Source organism: Mesoplodon mirus, assembly GCF_964341445.2.
Source record: "Mesoplodon mirus genome assembly, chromosome: 11".
Taxonomy (NCBI): domain Eukaryota; kingdom Metazoa; phylum Chordata; class Mammalia; order Artiodactyla; family Ziphiidae; genus Mesoplodon; species Mesoplodon mirus.
The window spans coordinates 93,521,016-93,538,745 of record NC_138987.1 but is presented as its reverse complement, the minus strand read 5'-3'; the positions used below and the strand labels follow the sequence as shown (position 1 = coordinate 93,538,745).

Below are 17,730 nucleotides of genomic sequence, written 5' to 3'. Positions count from 1 at the left end.
TTCCTTGCGGCATGCAGGATCTAGTCCCCTGACCAGGGATCGAACCCGGGCCGCCTGCATTGGGAGCGTGGAGTCCCACCCGCTGGACCACCAGGGAAGTCTCTGCTTACAAGTTTTTGTGTGAACATATGTTTCAGTTCTCTTGAGTATATATCTAAGAGTGAAATCGCTGGGTCATATGGTAACTCTGTTTAATTTTTGGCAAAACTAAACTCTTTTCCCAAGTGCTGCACCATTTATGTTCCCAATAGCAGTGCACAAGGCTTCCAGTTTCTCCACATCTTCAGCAACACTTGTTATTGCCTGGTTTTTTATTTCAGCCATACTAGTGAGTGTAAAGTAGTAGCTCTTTGTGGTTTAGGTTTTCATTTTCCTAATGACTAAAGACGTTGAATCCCTTTTCATGTGTCCAGTGGCCATTTTTACATCTTCTTTGGAGAATTTCAAGCTGTATTTGCAACACCAGATTTTGCCCTTGGGACAGTACTAATTTATAGAGTACTAACTGCTAATGGCTCCGTAATCAGGAGAATCGGTAGTTCTGAGATTCAGAACACATGAAAGGGTGAAGCTTTTTATAAAACATTGAAGCAGCTTCTTTTGAATGTGATCATATAATTGGAGAATTTCTTAGTTTTATTTCAGTACTATGAAAAACAAATCTCCAAGCATATTTGGCCATTCAGTGGAATTTTTTATAATCACATAACATTACATTTTTATACCTCTGATCTGGTTTTAGATCACTCTTATATGTATCATCTCATTTGTAATCTTTATAACATTACTGTAAAATTGGATGAATGGACAGACGGACGGGAATTATTATTCCCATTTTTAAAAAGTAGAAGCTCAGACTCAGTTTGTGATGTGTCCAAGGTCACATAACTAGTAGGATTTAAATTCAAGCCTTCTGACTTCTATCTTTTTATGTTAGTGAATTATTAGCCATGTCAAGGGTGGGGGGGGTGAGCCTACATTGCTAAAAATCAGTGATATACCCATCTCCAAAAAGACATTAGAGGCATGGCCACGTCCCCATAGATTGTTACTGACCTGAAAATTCATTTTTTGGATAGCTGTAAAACAATGAATTCTCAATTTTCCATTTAGCCCCTCTAGCTAGAAAAAAATTACAATAAAAGCAGAATTGTGCATCACTGTGTATTCATTACAATTGGGGGCACAGAAGGATATCCATCGAAAGTACAAAGCTGGGGCTGGGTTTGGAGGGGGTTTTTTTTGTTCTGTTTTGTTTTGGCTGCCTTGGGTCTTCGTTGCTGCGTTCGGTCTTTCTCTAGTTGTGGCGAGCGGGGGCTATTCTTTGTTGTGATGTGTGGGCTTCTTATTGCGGTGGCTTCTCTTGTTGCGGAGCACGGGCTCTAGGTGTGCGGGCTTCAATAGTTGGGGCTCACTGACTCTAGAGCGCAGGCTCAGTAGTTGTGGCACACGGGCTTAGTTACTCCGTGGCATGTGGGATCTTCCCGGACCAGGGCTTGAACCCGTGTCCCCTGCATTGGCAGGTGGATTCTTAACCACTGCGCCACCAGGGAAGCCCTGGGTTTGGAGTTTGAGAAGATAGCAGCCCTTGGTTTGCTGGCCTCAGCCCATCGTGGCCTCCACCTCCCAACCCCCATGTTCCTAAATTGACCTCCTTGGGAAACTGTCATTTAAATGTAGAATGAGTGCAGAGAAAGTGAACTATTTGAGACCAAATAAAAATTGACCTTGAGCCTTAAGTTAACATTAAGAGCTGAACATTTAAAGGGTGGGAAAGATGAGTGACTTTTTAAAATGTAGTCTCAATGAAGTCCTTAAGCAATTTTTTTTTGTTTTTAACATTTTTAAAAACCTTAAGTTACTGAGGGAGAGGAAAAGCAATAGTCTGTTGATTGTATAGACTTGAATTTTGTTAACTGTGAAACACAATTTACCTATTCATTTTCTTTTGATCTATGAAAAAGTTAAATTTTCTTTTTCCACCTTGAACCTATCTACAACTTAAGGTTTTAGAATTTAGAAGATGTACAGTCTTCTTTCTGAAGCTCTTACTGTTATTCACACATCTTTTTTCTAACTTAGAACTATAGGCCCTTGTATGTATCCCTACTTTGACAGGGTTACCTTTACTTTGAAAAGGAAGTTACATCAAGCATTTAGACATCTTCCATAGCACGACCCACCTGTCCCAAACCAGGATCAAAGCTTATTCTATCAGGAATTTTGTATTTTTAATATTTATTTATTTGGTTGCACTGGGTCTTAGTTGCGGCAGGCGGGCTCCTTAGTTGTGGCATGCGAACTCTTAGTTGCAGCATGCATGTGGGATCTAGTTCCCTGCCCACGGATAGAACCCGGGCCCGCTGCATTGGGAGCGTGGAGTCTTATCTACTGCGCCACCAGGAACGTCCCCAGGAAATTTTTAAAAATAATTTTTGAAACAGGGTACTCTTGTTGGAGAAGATATCATTATTAAAGCTCTTCTGCTTGTTTTCAAAGTATTTTTGAAAAAAATATATATATCTGCAAGTACATGGGTATTTTTAAATTTTACTATGGGGCTTCCCTGGTGGCGCAGTGGTTGAGAGTCCGCCTGCCGATGCAGGGGACACGGGTTCGTGCCCCGATCCCGGAAGATCCCACATGCCGCGGAGCGGCTGGGCCCGCGAGCCATGGCCGCGGAGCCTGTGTGTCCGGAGCCTGTGCTCCGCAACGGGAGAGGCCACAGCAGTGAGAGGCCCGCGTACAGCAAAAAAAAAAAAAAAAAAAAAAAAAAAAAAATTTTACTATGTTGGGTAGCAGCGAACAGTGGTAATAGTAACTCATTCTCATGGCTGAACATATAAATCAAAAACACATGGAAGGACTTGTAGGTGAATAATGATTTCAGTTATTAAGTAGTGTGAAATGTTTCTGTAAGGGAACTTTGGGGTGAGTAATGTGACTCTTTTGTAAGATTTTCAGTAGCACAAGTTCAGAATAAAAATAAAACATGTCAGCAAAAAACACAATGGTAGATTGTCCTCTGAGTGATTGCATAAGCCTTGAAGATAGTGTAACAGGGATGAGGCATAACAATAGCTCCCTGCCTTTACAACAGAGATACCTGTGCCTGTTTGGATATCTTCAAATGTCATTTTTTCTGCCCTTATTTACTTAATCTTGCTGTTCCATTTTTCACGTAAAAGACGTTTCTAGACATAGTTTCTCTTTCAGTTCACATATATTTTATAATTTATGGAGCTCTGGGGGTTTTTTTGGTTTTGTTTTTTGGTGGTTTTATTTTTTGGCCATGCTGCGCGGCTTGCAGGATCTTAGTTCCTCAACCAGGGATGGAACCTGTGTCTCCTGCAATGGAAGGGCGGAGTCCTAACCACTGGACTTCCCTGGAGCTTTGTTTATCTGGGGCTGTTCTTTATCTCATTTATTCCTCACATTTAATCCCGTGAGATAAGTCTGATCATTATCCCCAGTTTAAGGGTGAAGAAACTGAAGCTCAATGTGGTTAAGTAATTGGTTCAAGGTTACAAAGATAATCATATGCACAACCAAGACTTTGACCCAGTTCTGTCTGACACTATTGTCTGCACCTGCAAGCTACATATAGTTGTCCGTAAAGCTTGGTGACTCAAGCCTCACAGTAATTCTTTGTTTATTTCATTGTTTCTGTCAAAGCCCCCTCCCCTTCTGAGAGAAGCCCACCCCTCTCAGAGCGATTCTGAGTCACTCACCTCCAGCTCAGGATGCCTCCGATGTGTAAACAGATTATTCCCAGGCTCTGGATGGTCATTTCACACCTGAGGTGAAAGCTCTGGTGAAACCTTGGGAGGTGAACTATTGAGAATTTAAGCCATTGGGTCTGAAAACCACTGAGTCCTTTTCTGCCACCGCAGCTCAGCCAGGACGGGAGCGTCCGCGAAACAGGTCCCTCCCGAGGTGAAGCGCGCACCCTCATGGACGTTGGTGTCATGAATAGCCACTTCTCGTCTGGTAGCAGTAACTATCCAGAGACAGGGATGGCATCCAGGATAATCTTGGTCATGGACCTGAAGCCTCCAGAGTCCTCAAAGTGATGTGAAGATTGACCAGAATGTTTTCCCTTCCACACCGCATCGGGCCTTCCCCAAATGAGTTCTGGGGAGACTATTGTCTGGTTAACATCTAGCTACTCCCTTTTTTCCTGGTCTGTAGTCCAACTTAACAGTGCCCATGGGTTCAATCTTCAAGCAAGTTTTACTCTTTTACTTCCTTGGACCTTTTGTCCCAAGAGGACCAGATCCCACTTCAAGCTCATCTCTGGCAGGACTTTTCTGGAGGCTCCCAGCCCGTTTGCAGTGGCTCTTCACTGGCCTCCTCTCCCCTCCTTTTTTCTTTAATAAATTTATTTGATATTCAGCTCATCAGTTGGAGGCTCACTTTCCTGGAAGGGATCTAAATTCTCCTTTTAAGGATCTCAAAAGCAGATTTTTAAAAGAAATTCAATGAATGTTTTGAGACAGAGGCCCAGGTCAGTTCTCCTGAAAAGATCCCAAATTTGGATTTTTTTTCTTAATATTGAGTTGTAAGAGGTCTTTATATATTCTGGATATGTCTATTATCAGATGTTGATCAATAGATAATATTTCTTCTCTTAGTCTGTGGCTTGCCTTATTGTTCTTAATGGTATCTTTCAAGGAGAAGTTTTACATTTTGATGAAGATCAATTTAACCATTTTTTGTTTTATGGTTAATGTTTTTTGGACCTGTTTAAGAAATCTTTGCCTACTGCAAGGTAGCAAAGGTTTTTCTTCTAAAAGTTGTATAGTTTTAGCTTCTATGCTTAGGTCTGTGATCCATTTCATGCTAATTTTTGTGTATGGGGTGAGGTGTAGGGGTTCAGGTTTTATTGTGTTCTTCCAAAAATTGTTGAAAAAATTTCTTTTCCCCATTAAATTACCTTAAAAACTTTGTAAAAAAAAAATCAATTGACCCAAGTATGTTTAGATCTATTTCTACACTCTCTTCAGTTTCATTGATCTATATATGTCTCCATGCCAATCCTGATTACTATAGCTTTTTTTTTTTTTAACCTTTATTGGAGTATAATTGCTTCACAATACTGTGTTAGTTTCTGTTGCACAACAAAGCGAATCAGCCATATGCATACACATGTCTCCATATCCCCTCCCTCTCGAGCCTCCCTCCCATCTTCTCTATCCCACCCTACTAGGTCAGCGCAAAGGACCAAGCCAATCTCCCTGTGCTACGCTGCTGCTTCCCACCAGCCAAGTATTTTACATTCGGTAGTGTATATATGTCGATGCTGCTCTCACTTCGCCCTCCCACCCCATGTCATCAAGTCCATTCTCTATATCTACCTCTTTATTCCTGCCCTGCAACTAGGTTCATCAGTACCATTTTTTTTTTTTTAGATTCCATATATATGCGTTAGCATATGGTATTTGTTTTTTTTTACTTACTTCACTCTGTATGACAGACTCTAGGTCCATCCACCTCACTACAAATAACTCAATTTCGTTTCTTTTTATGGCTGAGTAATATTCCATTGTATATATGTGCCACATCTTCTTTATCCATTCATCCGATGATGGACACTTAGGTTGTTTCCATCTCCGGGCTATTGTAAATAGAGCTGCAGTGAACATTTTGGTACATGTCTCTTTTTGAATTATGGTTTTCTCAGGGTATATGCCCAGTGGTGGGATTGCTGGGTCGTATGGTAGTTCTATTTTTAGTTTTTTAAGGAACCTCCATACTGTTTTCCATAGTGGTTGTATCAATTTACATTCCCACCAACAGTGCAGGAGGGTTCCCTTTCACCACACCCTTTCCAACATTTATTGTTTCTAGCTTTTTTGATAATGGCCATTCTGACCAGCGTGAGGTGATACCTCATTGTAGTTTTGATTTGCATTTCTCTAATAATTAGTGATGTTAAGCATCTTTCCATGTGCCTCTTGGCCACCTGTATGTCTTCATTGGTGAAATGTCTATTTAGGTCTTCCGCCCATTTTTTACCTGGATTGTTTGTTTTTTTGATATTGAGCTCCATGAGCTCTTTGTATATTTTGGAGATTAATCCTTTGTCTGTTGTTTCATTTGCAAATATTTTCTCCCATTCTGAGGGTTGTCTTTCTGTCTTGTTTATGGTTTCCTTTGCTATGCAAAAGATTTTAAGATTAATTAAGTCCCATTTGTTTATTTTTGTTTTTATTTCCATTACTCTAGGAGGTGGGTCAAAAAAGATCTTGCTGTGGTTTATGTCAGAGAACATTTTTCCTATGTTTTCCTCTAAGATTTTTATAGTGTCTGGTCTTACATTTAAGTCTTTAATCCATTTGGAGTTCATTTTTGTGTATGGTGTTAGGGAGTGTTCTAATTTCATTCTTTTACATGTAGCTGTCCAGTTTCCCAGCACCACTTATGGAAGAGGCTGTCTTTTCTCCATTATATGTTCTTGCCTCCTTTGTCGTAAATTAGGTGCCCATATGTGTGTGGGTTTATCTCTGGGCTTTCTATCCTGTACCATTGATCTATATTCCTGTTTTTGTGCCAGTACCATACTGTTCTTGATTACTGTAGCTTTGTGGTATAGTTTGAAGTTGGGGAGCCTGATTCCTCCAACTCCACTTTTCTTTCTCAAGATTGCTTTGGCTATTTGGGGTCTTTTGTGTTTCCATACGAATTGTAAAATTTATTGTTCTAATTCTGTGAAGAATGCCGTTGGTAGTTTATTAGGGATTGCATTGAATCTGTAGATTGCTTTGGGTAGTATACTCATTTTCACGATACTGATTCTCCCAATCCAAGAACATGGTATATTTCTCCATCTGTTTATGTCATCTTTGATTTCTTTCATCAGTGTTTTATAGTTTTCTGAGTTCAAGTCTTTCACCTTTTTAGGCAGGTTTATTCCTAGGTATTTCATTCTTTTTGTTGCAATGGTAAATGGGAGTGTTTCCTTAATTTCTCTTTCTGATTTTTCGTTGTTGGTGTATAGGAATGCCAGAGATTTCTGGGCATTAATTTTGTATCCTGCAAACTTACCAAATTCATTGATTAGTTCTAGTAGTTTTCTGGTGGCATCTTTAGGATTTTCCATATATAGAATCATGTCATCAGCAAACAGTGACAGTTTTACGTCTTCTTTTCCAATTTGTATTCCTTTTTCTTCTCTGATTGCTGTGGCTAGGACTTCCAAAACTATGTTGAATAAGAGCAGTGAGAGTGGACATCCTTGTCTTGTTCCCGATCTTAGTGGAAATGCTTTCAGTTTTTCACCATTGAGTATGATGCTTGCTATGGCTTTGTCACATATGGCCTTTATTATGTTGAGGTAGGTTCCCTCTATGCCCACTTTCTGGAGAGTTTTATCATAAATGAGTGTTGAATTTTGTCAAAAGCTTTTTCTGCATCTATTGAGATGATCATATGGTTTTTATTCCTTAATTTGTTAATGTGGTATATCACATTGATTGATTTGCATATATTGAAGAATCCTTGCATCCCTGGGATAAATCCCACTTGATCATGGTGTATGATCCTTTTAATGTGTTGTTGGATTCTGTTTGCTAGTATTTGGTTCAGGATTTTTGCATCTATGTTCATCAGTGATATTGGTCTATAATTTTCTTTTTTTGTGATATCTTTTTCTGGTTTTGGTATCAGGGTGATGCTGGCTTCATAGAATGAATTTGGGAATGTTTCTCCTTCTGCAATTTTTTGGAAGTGTTGGAGAAGAATTGGTGTTAGCTCTTCTGTAAATGTTGGATAGAATTCGCCTGTGAAGCCATCTGGTCCTGGGCTTTTGTTTGTTGGAAGATTTTTAATTACGGTTTCAATTTCATTACTTGTGATAGGTCTGTTTATGTTTTCTAATTCTTCCTGGTTCACTCTTGGAAAATTGTACCTTTCCAATAATTTGTCCATTTCTTCATGGTTGTCCATTTTATTGGCATATAGTTGTTTGTAGTAGTCTCTTATAATCCTTTGTATTTCTGCGTGTCAGTTGTGATTTCTCCTTTTTCATTTCTAAATTTATTGATTTGCGTCCTCTCCCATTTTTTTCTTGCTGAGTCTGGCTAAGGGTTTATCAATTTTGTTTATTTTCTCAAAGAACCAGGTTTTAGTTTCATTGATCTTTGCTATTGTTTTCATTTCTGTTTCATTTATTTCTGCTTTGTTATTTATTATTTCTTTCCTTCTACTGACTTTGGGCTTTCTTTGTTCTTCTTTCTCTAGTTGTTTTAAGTGTAGGGTTAGATTGTTTATTTGAGATTTTTCTTGTTTCTTGAGGTGAGATTGTATTGCTCTAAACTTCCCTCTCAGAACTGCTTTTGCTGCATCCCATAGGTTTTGGGTCGTTGTGTTTTCATTGTCATTTGTTTCTCTGTATTTTTAAATTTCTTCTTTGATTTCTTCAGTGATCTCTTGGTTATTTAGTAACACACTGTTTAGCCTCCATGTATTTGTGTTTTTTAGGTTTTTTTCCTGTAATTGATTTCCAACCTCATAATGTTGTGGTCAGAAAAGATGCTTGATATGATTTCAATTTTCTTAAATTTTCCGAGGCTTGATTTTTGACCCAAGATGTGATCTGTCCTGGAGAATGTTCCATGTGCACTTGAGAAGAATGTATTCTGCCACTTTTGGGTGGAATGTTCTGTAAATATCACTTAGATCTATCTGGTCTATTGTGTCATTTAAAGCTTGTGTTTCCTTATTATTTTCTGTTTGGATCATCTGTCCATTGGTGTAAGTGGGGTGTTAAAGTCCCGTGATGTTATTGTGTTACTGTTGATTTCTCCTTTCATGGCTGTTAGCATTTGCCTTATATATTGAGGTGCTCCTATATTGGGTGCCTACACATTTATAATTTTTATATCTTCCTCTTGGATTGATCCTTTGATCATTATGTAGTGTCCCTCCTTATCTCTTGTAACAGTCTTTATTTTAAAGTCTATTTTATCTGATACGAGTATTGCTACTTCAGCTTTCTGTTGATTTCCATTTGCATGGAATATCTTTTTCCATTCCTTCACTTTTAGTCTGTGTGTGTCCCTACGTCTGAAGTGAGTCTCTTGTAGACAGCATATATATGGGTCTTGTTTTTGTATCCATTCAGCCAGTCTGTGTCTTTTGGTTGGGGCATTTAATCCATTTACATTCAAGGTTATTATCGATATGTATGTTCCTATTACCATTTACTTAATTGTTTTGGATTTGTTTTTGTGGGTCTTCTTCTCTTGTGTTTCCTGCTTAGAGAAGTTTCTTTAGCATTTGTTGTAAAGCAGGTTTGGTGGTGCTGAATTCTCTTAGCTTTTGCTTGTCTGAAAAGCTTTTGACTTCTCCACCGAATCTGAATGAGATCCTTGCTGGGTAGAGTAATCTTGGTTATAGGTTTTTCTCTTTCATCACTTTAAGTATATCCTGCCACTCCCTTCTGGCCTGCAGAGTTTCCACTGAAAAATCAGCTGATAACCTTATGGAGATTCCTTTGTATGTTATTTTTTGTTTTTCCCTTACTGCTTTTAATATTTTTTCTTTGAATTTAATTTTTTTTTGTTGGATTAATTTGTGTCTTGGTGTGTTTTTCCTAGGGTTTATCCTGTATGGGACTCTCTGTGCTTCCTGGACTTGGGTGACTATTTCCTTTCCCATGTTAGGGGAGTTGTCAACTATAATTTCTTCAAATATTTTCTCAGACCCTTTCTTTTTCTCTTCTTCTTCTGGAACCCCTGTAATTCGAATGTTGGTGCATTAAGTGTTATCCCAGAGGTCTCTGAGATTGTCATCAATTCTTTTCATTCCTTGGCAGTTATTTCTACCATTTTGTCTTCCAGCTCACTTATTCATTCTTCTGCCTCAGTTATTCTGTTATTGATTCCTTCTAGTGTATTTTTCATTTCAACTGTCTTGTTGTTCATTTCTGTTTGTTCTTTAGTTCTTCTAGATCTTTGTTAATCATTTCTTGTATTTTCTCAGTTTGTGCCTCCATTCTATTTCCAAAATTCTGGATCACCTTTACTATCATTACTCTGAATTCTTTTTCAGGTAGATTGCCTATTTCCTCTTCATTTATTTGGTCTTGTAGGTTTTTTACCTTGCTCCTTCATCTGTGAAAAATTTTTTTGCCATCTGTGTTTTTTTTTTTTTTTTTATGAGTGGGATTGTGTTCCTGTCTTATTGGTTGTTTGGCCTGAGGCTTCCAACACTGGAGTTTATCGGCTATTGGGTACAGCTGGGTCTTGGTGCTGAGATGAGGAACTCCGTGAGACCTCACTCTGATGAATATTCCCTGGGGTCTGAGGTTCTCTGTTAGTCCAGTGGTCTGGATTCAGAGCTCCCACTGCAGGAGCTTCGGCTTGACCCCGGGCTCATGAACCAAGATCCTGCAAGATGCCTGGGGTGGCAAAAAAAAAAAAAAAAAAAAAAGAAAGAAAGAAAAATAACAAAGTGAAAAATAAAATTAGACTAGGAAACTAACAGATATATTAGGAAGAATATAAAAATAAAAATATAGAGGAAACAACAACCAGAAGGTACATCATCAGTACCACAATAGTAAAAAAAGAGGAGGAGGGGAATAAAAAAGGGAGGGGGGAAGAACTTGGCTCTGGAGGGTGGGGCCTAAGCAAGGGTGAGGTTTGGGTGGTGGGTGGGGCCAGTGCTCAGGACCCACAGGGCTGGAAAAGGCCCTGGGGGCTGTGGGGCATGGGGCTTAGGCTCAAGGAACAAAAGAGGCCCAGGCATGCCCCCCACCCCTGGTCTCAGAGGGCAGGACACCTCACCTGGGAGCCTAGCAGGCTTTCTGGGCTTGAGTGAGTGGGGCAAATGCTCCCTTCTCCTGCTCCTCCAGTCTAGGAGGGCCTCTCCTGCCTGCCTCTCCCAATCCCCCCGGCCTCCCTCCTATGCCCCGAGGACCCATGTGGCCTGGATGGGGCTTTGTGGCAGGGGTACTGCCTTGGGAGCTCAGCAGGCTCCCCGGCCTGAGTGGGCCAGGCAATCGCCCTCCGCTCCTCTCCTGCTCTTCCTGGAGAGTCCCTCCCACCTGCCTCTCCTGATCTCCCTGGCCTCAGGGGCACTGATCCTGTCTGGCCTCCACTTCTCCTCCCTCCTCAGTCCCTCTATGTCCTACTGGTTCATTTTGGGGTTCCTCCCATCCCCTGGGCCTCAGAGTCCCTCACCAGCAGCTGACAGGTGTCCTAGTTGTGGGGAGACGCTAACTCCGCATCTTCCCACACCACCATCTTGACTCCGCCCTGTAGCTTTAAATTAAGTTTTGAAAGAATTACTATAAGTTTTCAGACTTCGTTTTTTTTCAGAATTCTTTTGACCATTCTGTTTACTTAGAATCAGCTTATCAAATCCCTACCAAAAAAAGCCATCTAGAATTTTGATTCAGATTGCAAATGAATCTATAAATCGATTTGGCAAGAACTGACATCTTAATGATGTTGAATCTTCCAATCCATGAACATGGTACACCTCTCCATTTTCGAGATCTCCTTTAATTTTTCATTGCAGGGTTTTGTAACATCAGTGTGTAGGTCTTATATATATTTTGTGAAATTTTCTCTAAGCTTTTTATGTTGATGCAATTGTAAATTTTGTATTTTTTATTCCATTGTCCAGTTGTTCATTGCAAATATATAGAAATACAATTGATTTTTGTATGTTGTCCGTGTATCTTGAAACCCTGCTAAATTCACTTGATGGTTTTATTAGTTTTTGGTTCTAAGCTTCCTTAAAATTTTCTAGGTACACCATGTCATCTGAAGATTAAGACCCTTTTATTTATTCCTCTCCAGTTCCTGTGCCTTTTATTTCCTTTGGTTGACTTATTGCAGTGGCTAGGACCTCTAGTACAACTTTGAATAGAAGTGGTGAGAATGGGCATCCTTGCCTTATTCCTGATCTTAGGGAGAAAATTGTCTTTCACCACTAACTGTGATGTTAGCTGTTGGGTTTTCACAGATACCCTTTATCAGACTGAAGAAGTTTCCTTCTGTTCCTAATTTGCTGAAATTTTTCATAATTTGTTGAATGATTTTTCTGTGTCTGTTGAAATGATTATATGATTTTTAACCTCTATTATATTGAAATTGCAAATTACTTTGATTTTCTGATGCTGAAAAAGCTTACATCCTTGAGATAAACCCCACTTGGTAATGATATACTATCTTTTTTGTATGTTTCTGGATTTGATTTGCTAATATTTTGGATCCACTGCTGGCAGTGGACCGACCAGGTGGGCAAATAGAATGCCCCATCCACATAAGGTATTTGGAACGACTTTGAGCCCCTTCTGTAGATGTCTAATGTCATAGTAAAGCCTGCACTTACACCCACAAATAATCTCACCTCCTTTTTCACCTGCCCTTTGAAAGGTACTGCCACCAGAGACAGTATATGAGTATGTGGGGCAAGGTTTGAAGTATGAGTTTAAGAGTAAACAGTGAGTTCCTTAGGGCAGGGACTTTATCACATTCATTCTATCAGTGTAAGATTAAATCGAACTGGTGTTACAGAGACCCAGAATTATGGTGGCTTATACAGAATGGAATTTTTTTTTTACCTTTTTTTTTTTTTTTTTAATATTTATTTATTTAGTTAGTTAGTTGGTTGCACCGGGTCTTAGTTGTGGCAGGCAGGCTTCTTAATTGCGGCTCATGGGCTCCTTAGTTGAGGCATGCAAACTCTTAGTTGCGGTATGAATGTGGGATCTAGTTCCCTGACCAGGGATTGAACCCAGGCCCCCTGCATTGGGAGTGCGGAGTCTTAACCACTGCACCACCAGGGGAAGTCCCGACCTTGTTTGTTTCTTTTAAATTAATTTTTATTGGAGTCTGGTTGATTTACAGTGTTGTGTTTCTGCTGTACAGCAAAGTGAATCAGTTATACATATATTCACTCTTTTTTAGATACTTTTTCCATATAGGTCATTACAGACTATTGAACAGAGTTTCCTGGGCTATACAGTCAAAATGGAAATTTGTTGTTCTCTCCCACACCTGGTTCGACTCTCGTGGGGGGAAAAATCCTCATGGACCCAGACTTCTTCTAGTTCACTGCTCTGCCGACCCACCGATTATGAGCTTAGTTATTCTCGTGGTCCATGGGGGCTGCATCTGCATTTCAGCAGCAGCAGAGGGAGGGAAGGGACAAGGAAGGAGAGGAGCATGCCAGCTAACTTCTAGGAAGGCGCCCGGAAGCTCCAGGAGAGACTTCCTCATATACATGCCGCTGACTGGCACTTAGTCATGTGGTCACAGCAAGGCCAGGGTTTTGAGGCAGCTCGAGTCATGGGGAATAAATAGTCATTCTCTGTCTATTGGAAAATCTAATAGTTTTTTCATTTAAATGGCTCCTCTGGAAGTTCCTGAAACAAAGTTATTTGCAACATTCCCCCTTCTGGGCCTGAGTTTCCTGGAATAGTAAAGTCATGTTAACAAAGAGAGTGGAAAAGAAAAGTCATGTTAATGTACACAGTAAGCCGTGTGGGTGTAAATAGTTTTGGTTCTTAATACCTGTATCGCTAGGACTTTGCATGGTGCATGGCACACGGTAGTACTCGATAAATGTCTGTTGACTCTGTATGTTGTATTTATGCTTCCTTGTTAGAGACTACATGCCAAAATAGAAACAGGAAAGGTGAATATGTTCCCGATTGTCCAAATGGTAAGATTCAGCATTGCATTAGATGCTGACATTGCCTAAAGCCATGTCAGAAATGCTGGAGTAAGTGTGTGTACCTGGGGTTCATGGGCACATCCTTAGGTAGGGGTAGGGGTCAGGAGCAGTATCGTCTGAGCAAAGGGCGGGGCATGAGAAGCAGGCATTGCCCATTTTATTACACTCTTCCAGGTATTCAAGTCTTAGCTGCACCAAACTGAGACTTTACTTGCAGCAATCAGAAAGAATGGGAAAAGATCTAAAAGGCAATAACTTTTCCATCACGTGATTTGATGCTCCTTAATGCCATGCCGTGTACCAGCTAAAATCTCGTGTGCCCATAATGGTACACTCTCTCAATTAAATACAGCAAAAGGAAGATGCTGGACTGAGGAAATCTGGGTTTTAGTCTTGGTTCTGTCACTGTGAGACCTTGGAGGTCGCTCAGCCCTAAGTTTCCTCTTCTGTGGTTTTTTCCCTCTGGGACCGTCATGGAATCGACTCTTGGAAGACATTCTCTAAACATGTTTGAGCAGCGTGCTTGAATTCAGTGTGCTCACCTAAGCCTTCAGCATGACATGGCTTTGGACAGAAGCTCTGGACACATTAAACGTGGCCTCAGCTGGATGTGGAAGTGTGTAAGGAAGTGTATGCCATTGAACAAGAACTTTGCTAAGATGGTTGTAAAAGCTGTCTGATCAGGTGTCAGTCAGGCCGGAGGGGAGGGGAGGGGTTGATTGCCAAGGGCCTCAGGCACGATCAGGTAGAGCCTTGGAGGCCATTGCAGATCAACTCTGACTCAGGAGTCTGTCTAGTCTGGTAGAGTCGGGGGCTGGGGGCCGGGAATGCCCCCGCCAAGCGAAACGTGATGACCCGAGAAGGTTCTGAATTCTGGTGCAGGCTGTTCCATGGGCTGTGCTGGCCCACGCGTGGGTCCCAGCTGGCTCCCGCAGTCTCGCAGAAGGCGGAGTGTTCCTAGGTGCCGAACTGAATTGCCATCCTGAGAAGGCTGGCGCCGACTGTGAGGAAGACGACCGTCTCCTGCCTCACCACCTCCGAAGTGCTGAGTGCCTGAACAGGCTCGCAGAGGGCCCTCTGAAGGTGGAAACCGCTTCCGCCTTGTCTGGCGTTTCCCGTTCAGACGGATTATTTTCCTCCCTGCCCACCCCAGCCCTTCACCAGCTGCCTTTCGTTGTCCCCTCGGCATTTCCAAACAAGTGACGGGAGATCCAACGGACACAATCAGCCCTGAGTCCTTGTAACAGGCCCCCTGCTCCTCAGCACCGTCCCTCTCTCCCCACACGCACAACGTCAAAATAGAATTGGTTATTTTGTTTTCGGGCGGTGCCCTGGCGTGGGTCTCTTATATGTTAGAGTGTTTGTTTTGTTTTTGTCTTTATCACACCGTGTTCGGAGGCTCTGCGGTAACTCGCGTTGCGGGCCAGCGCTTGGCTGGGTGCGGGGGTTGGGAGGGCCCGTGCTCCTGGGAGGACAAGAAGGAAGGGTTGAGGTGCCGTTTGCGCTTTGGGACAGGAGCATGAGTCTCGGGGGTGTGACTGTTTCCTCCCTGGTTGGGGAAGGAAACAAGTGGGGAGGGAGTGGATGCGGGTCCATGCAGAGGAGGGGTGCGGGCATCCGACACGCTGGCGGTTCCCTCCTCCTCCTGTTTCTATCCAGATGATAGGTACCAAAGAACCTCGCCAGGGGAGGAAAAGAGGTCACAAAAGGGGAGCCCAGAGCCTCAAGTTTGCTTGATGGGGGGAGGGTGCCCAAAGCAGGCCTCCGTTTGCCCCGCATGGTATATAGACTTGACTTGGTTGGCATCTGTGGTCCTGGCGGGGAGTGCCCCCCCCTCCAGGCAGCTCTCCCGGAGTGACTGCGGTCTGCAGCTTCCAGGGAGGAGGGAGGACAAAGCCGAGTCCTGAGCACGTCGTTGTCTCATTTCGTCCTCACAGCAACCCTGCAAGTCTGCCGTCAGTCCCCTGATTTTTGCAGATGAAAGACCTGAGACAGAAAGCATACATATTAGCAACTCCACGGGCAGAGCTGGAGTCAAACCTTGGTCTGCCTGATTTCTGAGCCCAGGATTCTTCCCTGTAGAGAGAAAGAGCTAGAAATCCCAGGGTCTCAACAAGGACTAGATGGCTCACGCTCCCAGAAGGCAGAGCTGGAGGCCGTCAGCCCAGTCTCCCTCTGCAGAGGGTTCTGGGGCAGCAGCCGGTCAGGCCGTGTCCTGGAAGGTTTTTATGCCCAGCGATTCCGCTTCCTGCAAAGCTGGTCGCCCCCCACGTGGCCTGTGGGCTCCGCACCTCGTGCTCATCCCCCAGCCTCGTGACGGGACTTGTTGCCTCTGGATTGAATGTGTCTCACTTCTCTCCCTCCTGCAGATGGATCTGTCTGTAGAAACCCTCTTTAGCTTCATGCAGGAGCGCCAGAAAAGATATGCCAAATACGCCGAGCAGATCCAGAAGGTCAACGAGATGTCGGCCATCCTGCGCCGTATCCAGATGGGCGTCGACCAGACAGTGCCGCTGCTGGAGCGGCTCAACAGCCTGCTGCCCGAGGCCGAGCGCCTGGAGCCCTTCAGCATGAAGCCCGACCGCGAGCTCAGGCTGTAGCCGCCTCCCCCCACTGGCTGTGGTCGGGGACCGCCAGGGCCCCAGGACGCTTGGAACCAAAGGCGTCGGAGGTGACCGAAGGCCTCCCTGAGGGCACGGGAAGCAGTCCAGCCGCCCTGGAGACTGCGATGCCCCAGCTATTCCCCTGACGCGCTCTCCCTCTGCAAAGCCAGCAAACCTACTCTCAGTGGTCACCGAAGTTGGAACGTTTGAACTGTTAAGGATTCTTTACAGAACTCTGCCTTGGGACTTATTTTTATTTTGTGTCTTTTTTTTTTTAATTGACAGTGTATATTATCTAGTCTAGCTTGCAGACTGAAAATATGAAGACAAGGGGAGAAATATTTTAAGAAGCTCTGTGTCCTTGACGCCTTCGTGAAATTTTTCTCAGTAGGCTGTCTTGTGGGTTGTAAACATAAAGAACTTATTTAATCCAGGTGTGTGTGTTGTGTTTCCATCGTAGCAAGTCTTTATCTGGCCTGGCATTGCTCCTGTGTCAGCTTAGGGTGCCCCTCCTGTGTCATCATCGGAAACTGAAGACTCCCTTTCCACAGCCTGGTCGGGTCCATCTCCCACTGATAACTGGTTTCCTTGATGCAGATACAGTTTAGGTTTCCTCTTATTACATCAGCGCTGGCAGGACTCCAATTTTTGAGGCAGGTTTTAGCCCGCATTTGCTTTACTAGCTTTGCAGACTCGTGGAGCGGGGCGGAGCGCGCTCACCCGGCAGGCGTCCACGGAGCCCGCTGGACGGGCCAGGCATTGTGCCGGGGATACAAAAAAGGCTGAAGAGGAAAAACTCCAAGTGCTGCTGAATTTCTATGGGAGATTAGGAAATGAAGCAATTTGAGTAACCACAAAAGTCCTCAGTGCAGTACTTTGCACATCATAAACGTTCTAATGGAAGAAAAGATTGCAGAAGCGAAGAAGTGGAACGTACGAACAGATCCAGGCAGGCGAACGGAGACCAGGAGCCGGGGATATAGGGAGGTCACGGGGGCCCACGGGGCTCCCTAGATTCCTCCAGACCTCAGAGGGTGTTTTTTGTGTCCAAACAGCCTTAGGTATATTTGTAAGGTTAAAATTGATCCCACTTAGTTTAGCATCTCTCAGTTAAACTTTATCTGATTCTAACCTCGAATTTTGATTGAACACTATCTTGTAAGGTTCTTAGAACCCGGGATAAAATGTAGGGCATAAAACAACTGGATGACAGCAGAAATATGAACATTCCAAGCTAAATGGAAAAAATAATTTTAAAAAATTTAGACACAGGAAAAAAATCAATAGCTTCTAGCATTTTCTAAGGACCAAAAAAATATCAAGATTGCTCATTCCCTCTGAACTGGAAAGACAACTTGGAAACCAGAGCCAAGGGAAGAGGCCAAGGCAGCATCTGCCTTCTTCAGAGGGCAACCTTCTGGGAACTGCTTCTTTA

General features: G+C 42.7%; 1 protein-coding gene across 2 annotated transcripts in view; it reads left to right on the top strand.

Moving 5' to 3' along the window:
* BORCS5 (BLOC-1 related complex subunit 5) overlaps positions 1-16,728 on the top strand; it is a 99,225-nt gene extending 82,497 nt beyond the window's left edge. For both annotated transcript variants that reach the window (XM_082636002.1, XM_082636001.1), the window contains exon 4: positions 16,062-16,728. In XM_082636002.1, coding sequence (XP_082492128.1) covers positions 16,062-16,292 — 231 coding nt within the window. In that variant the 3' untranslated portion in view covers positions 16,293-16,728. The remainder of the gene's footprint in view (positions 1-16,061) is intronic.
* Positions 16,729-17,730: the final 1,002 nt, after the last annotated feature.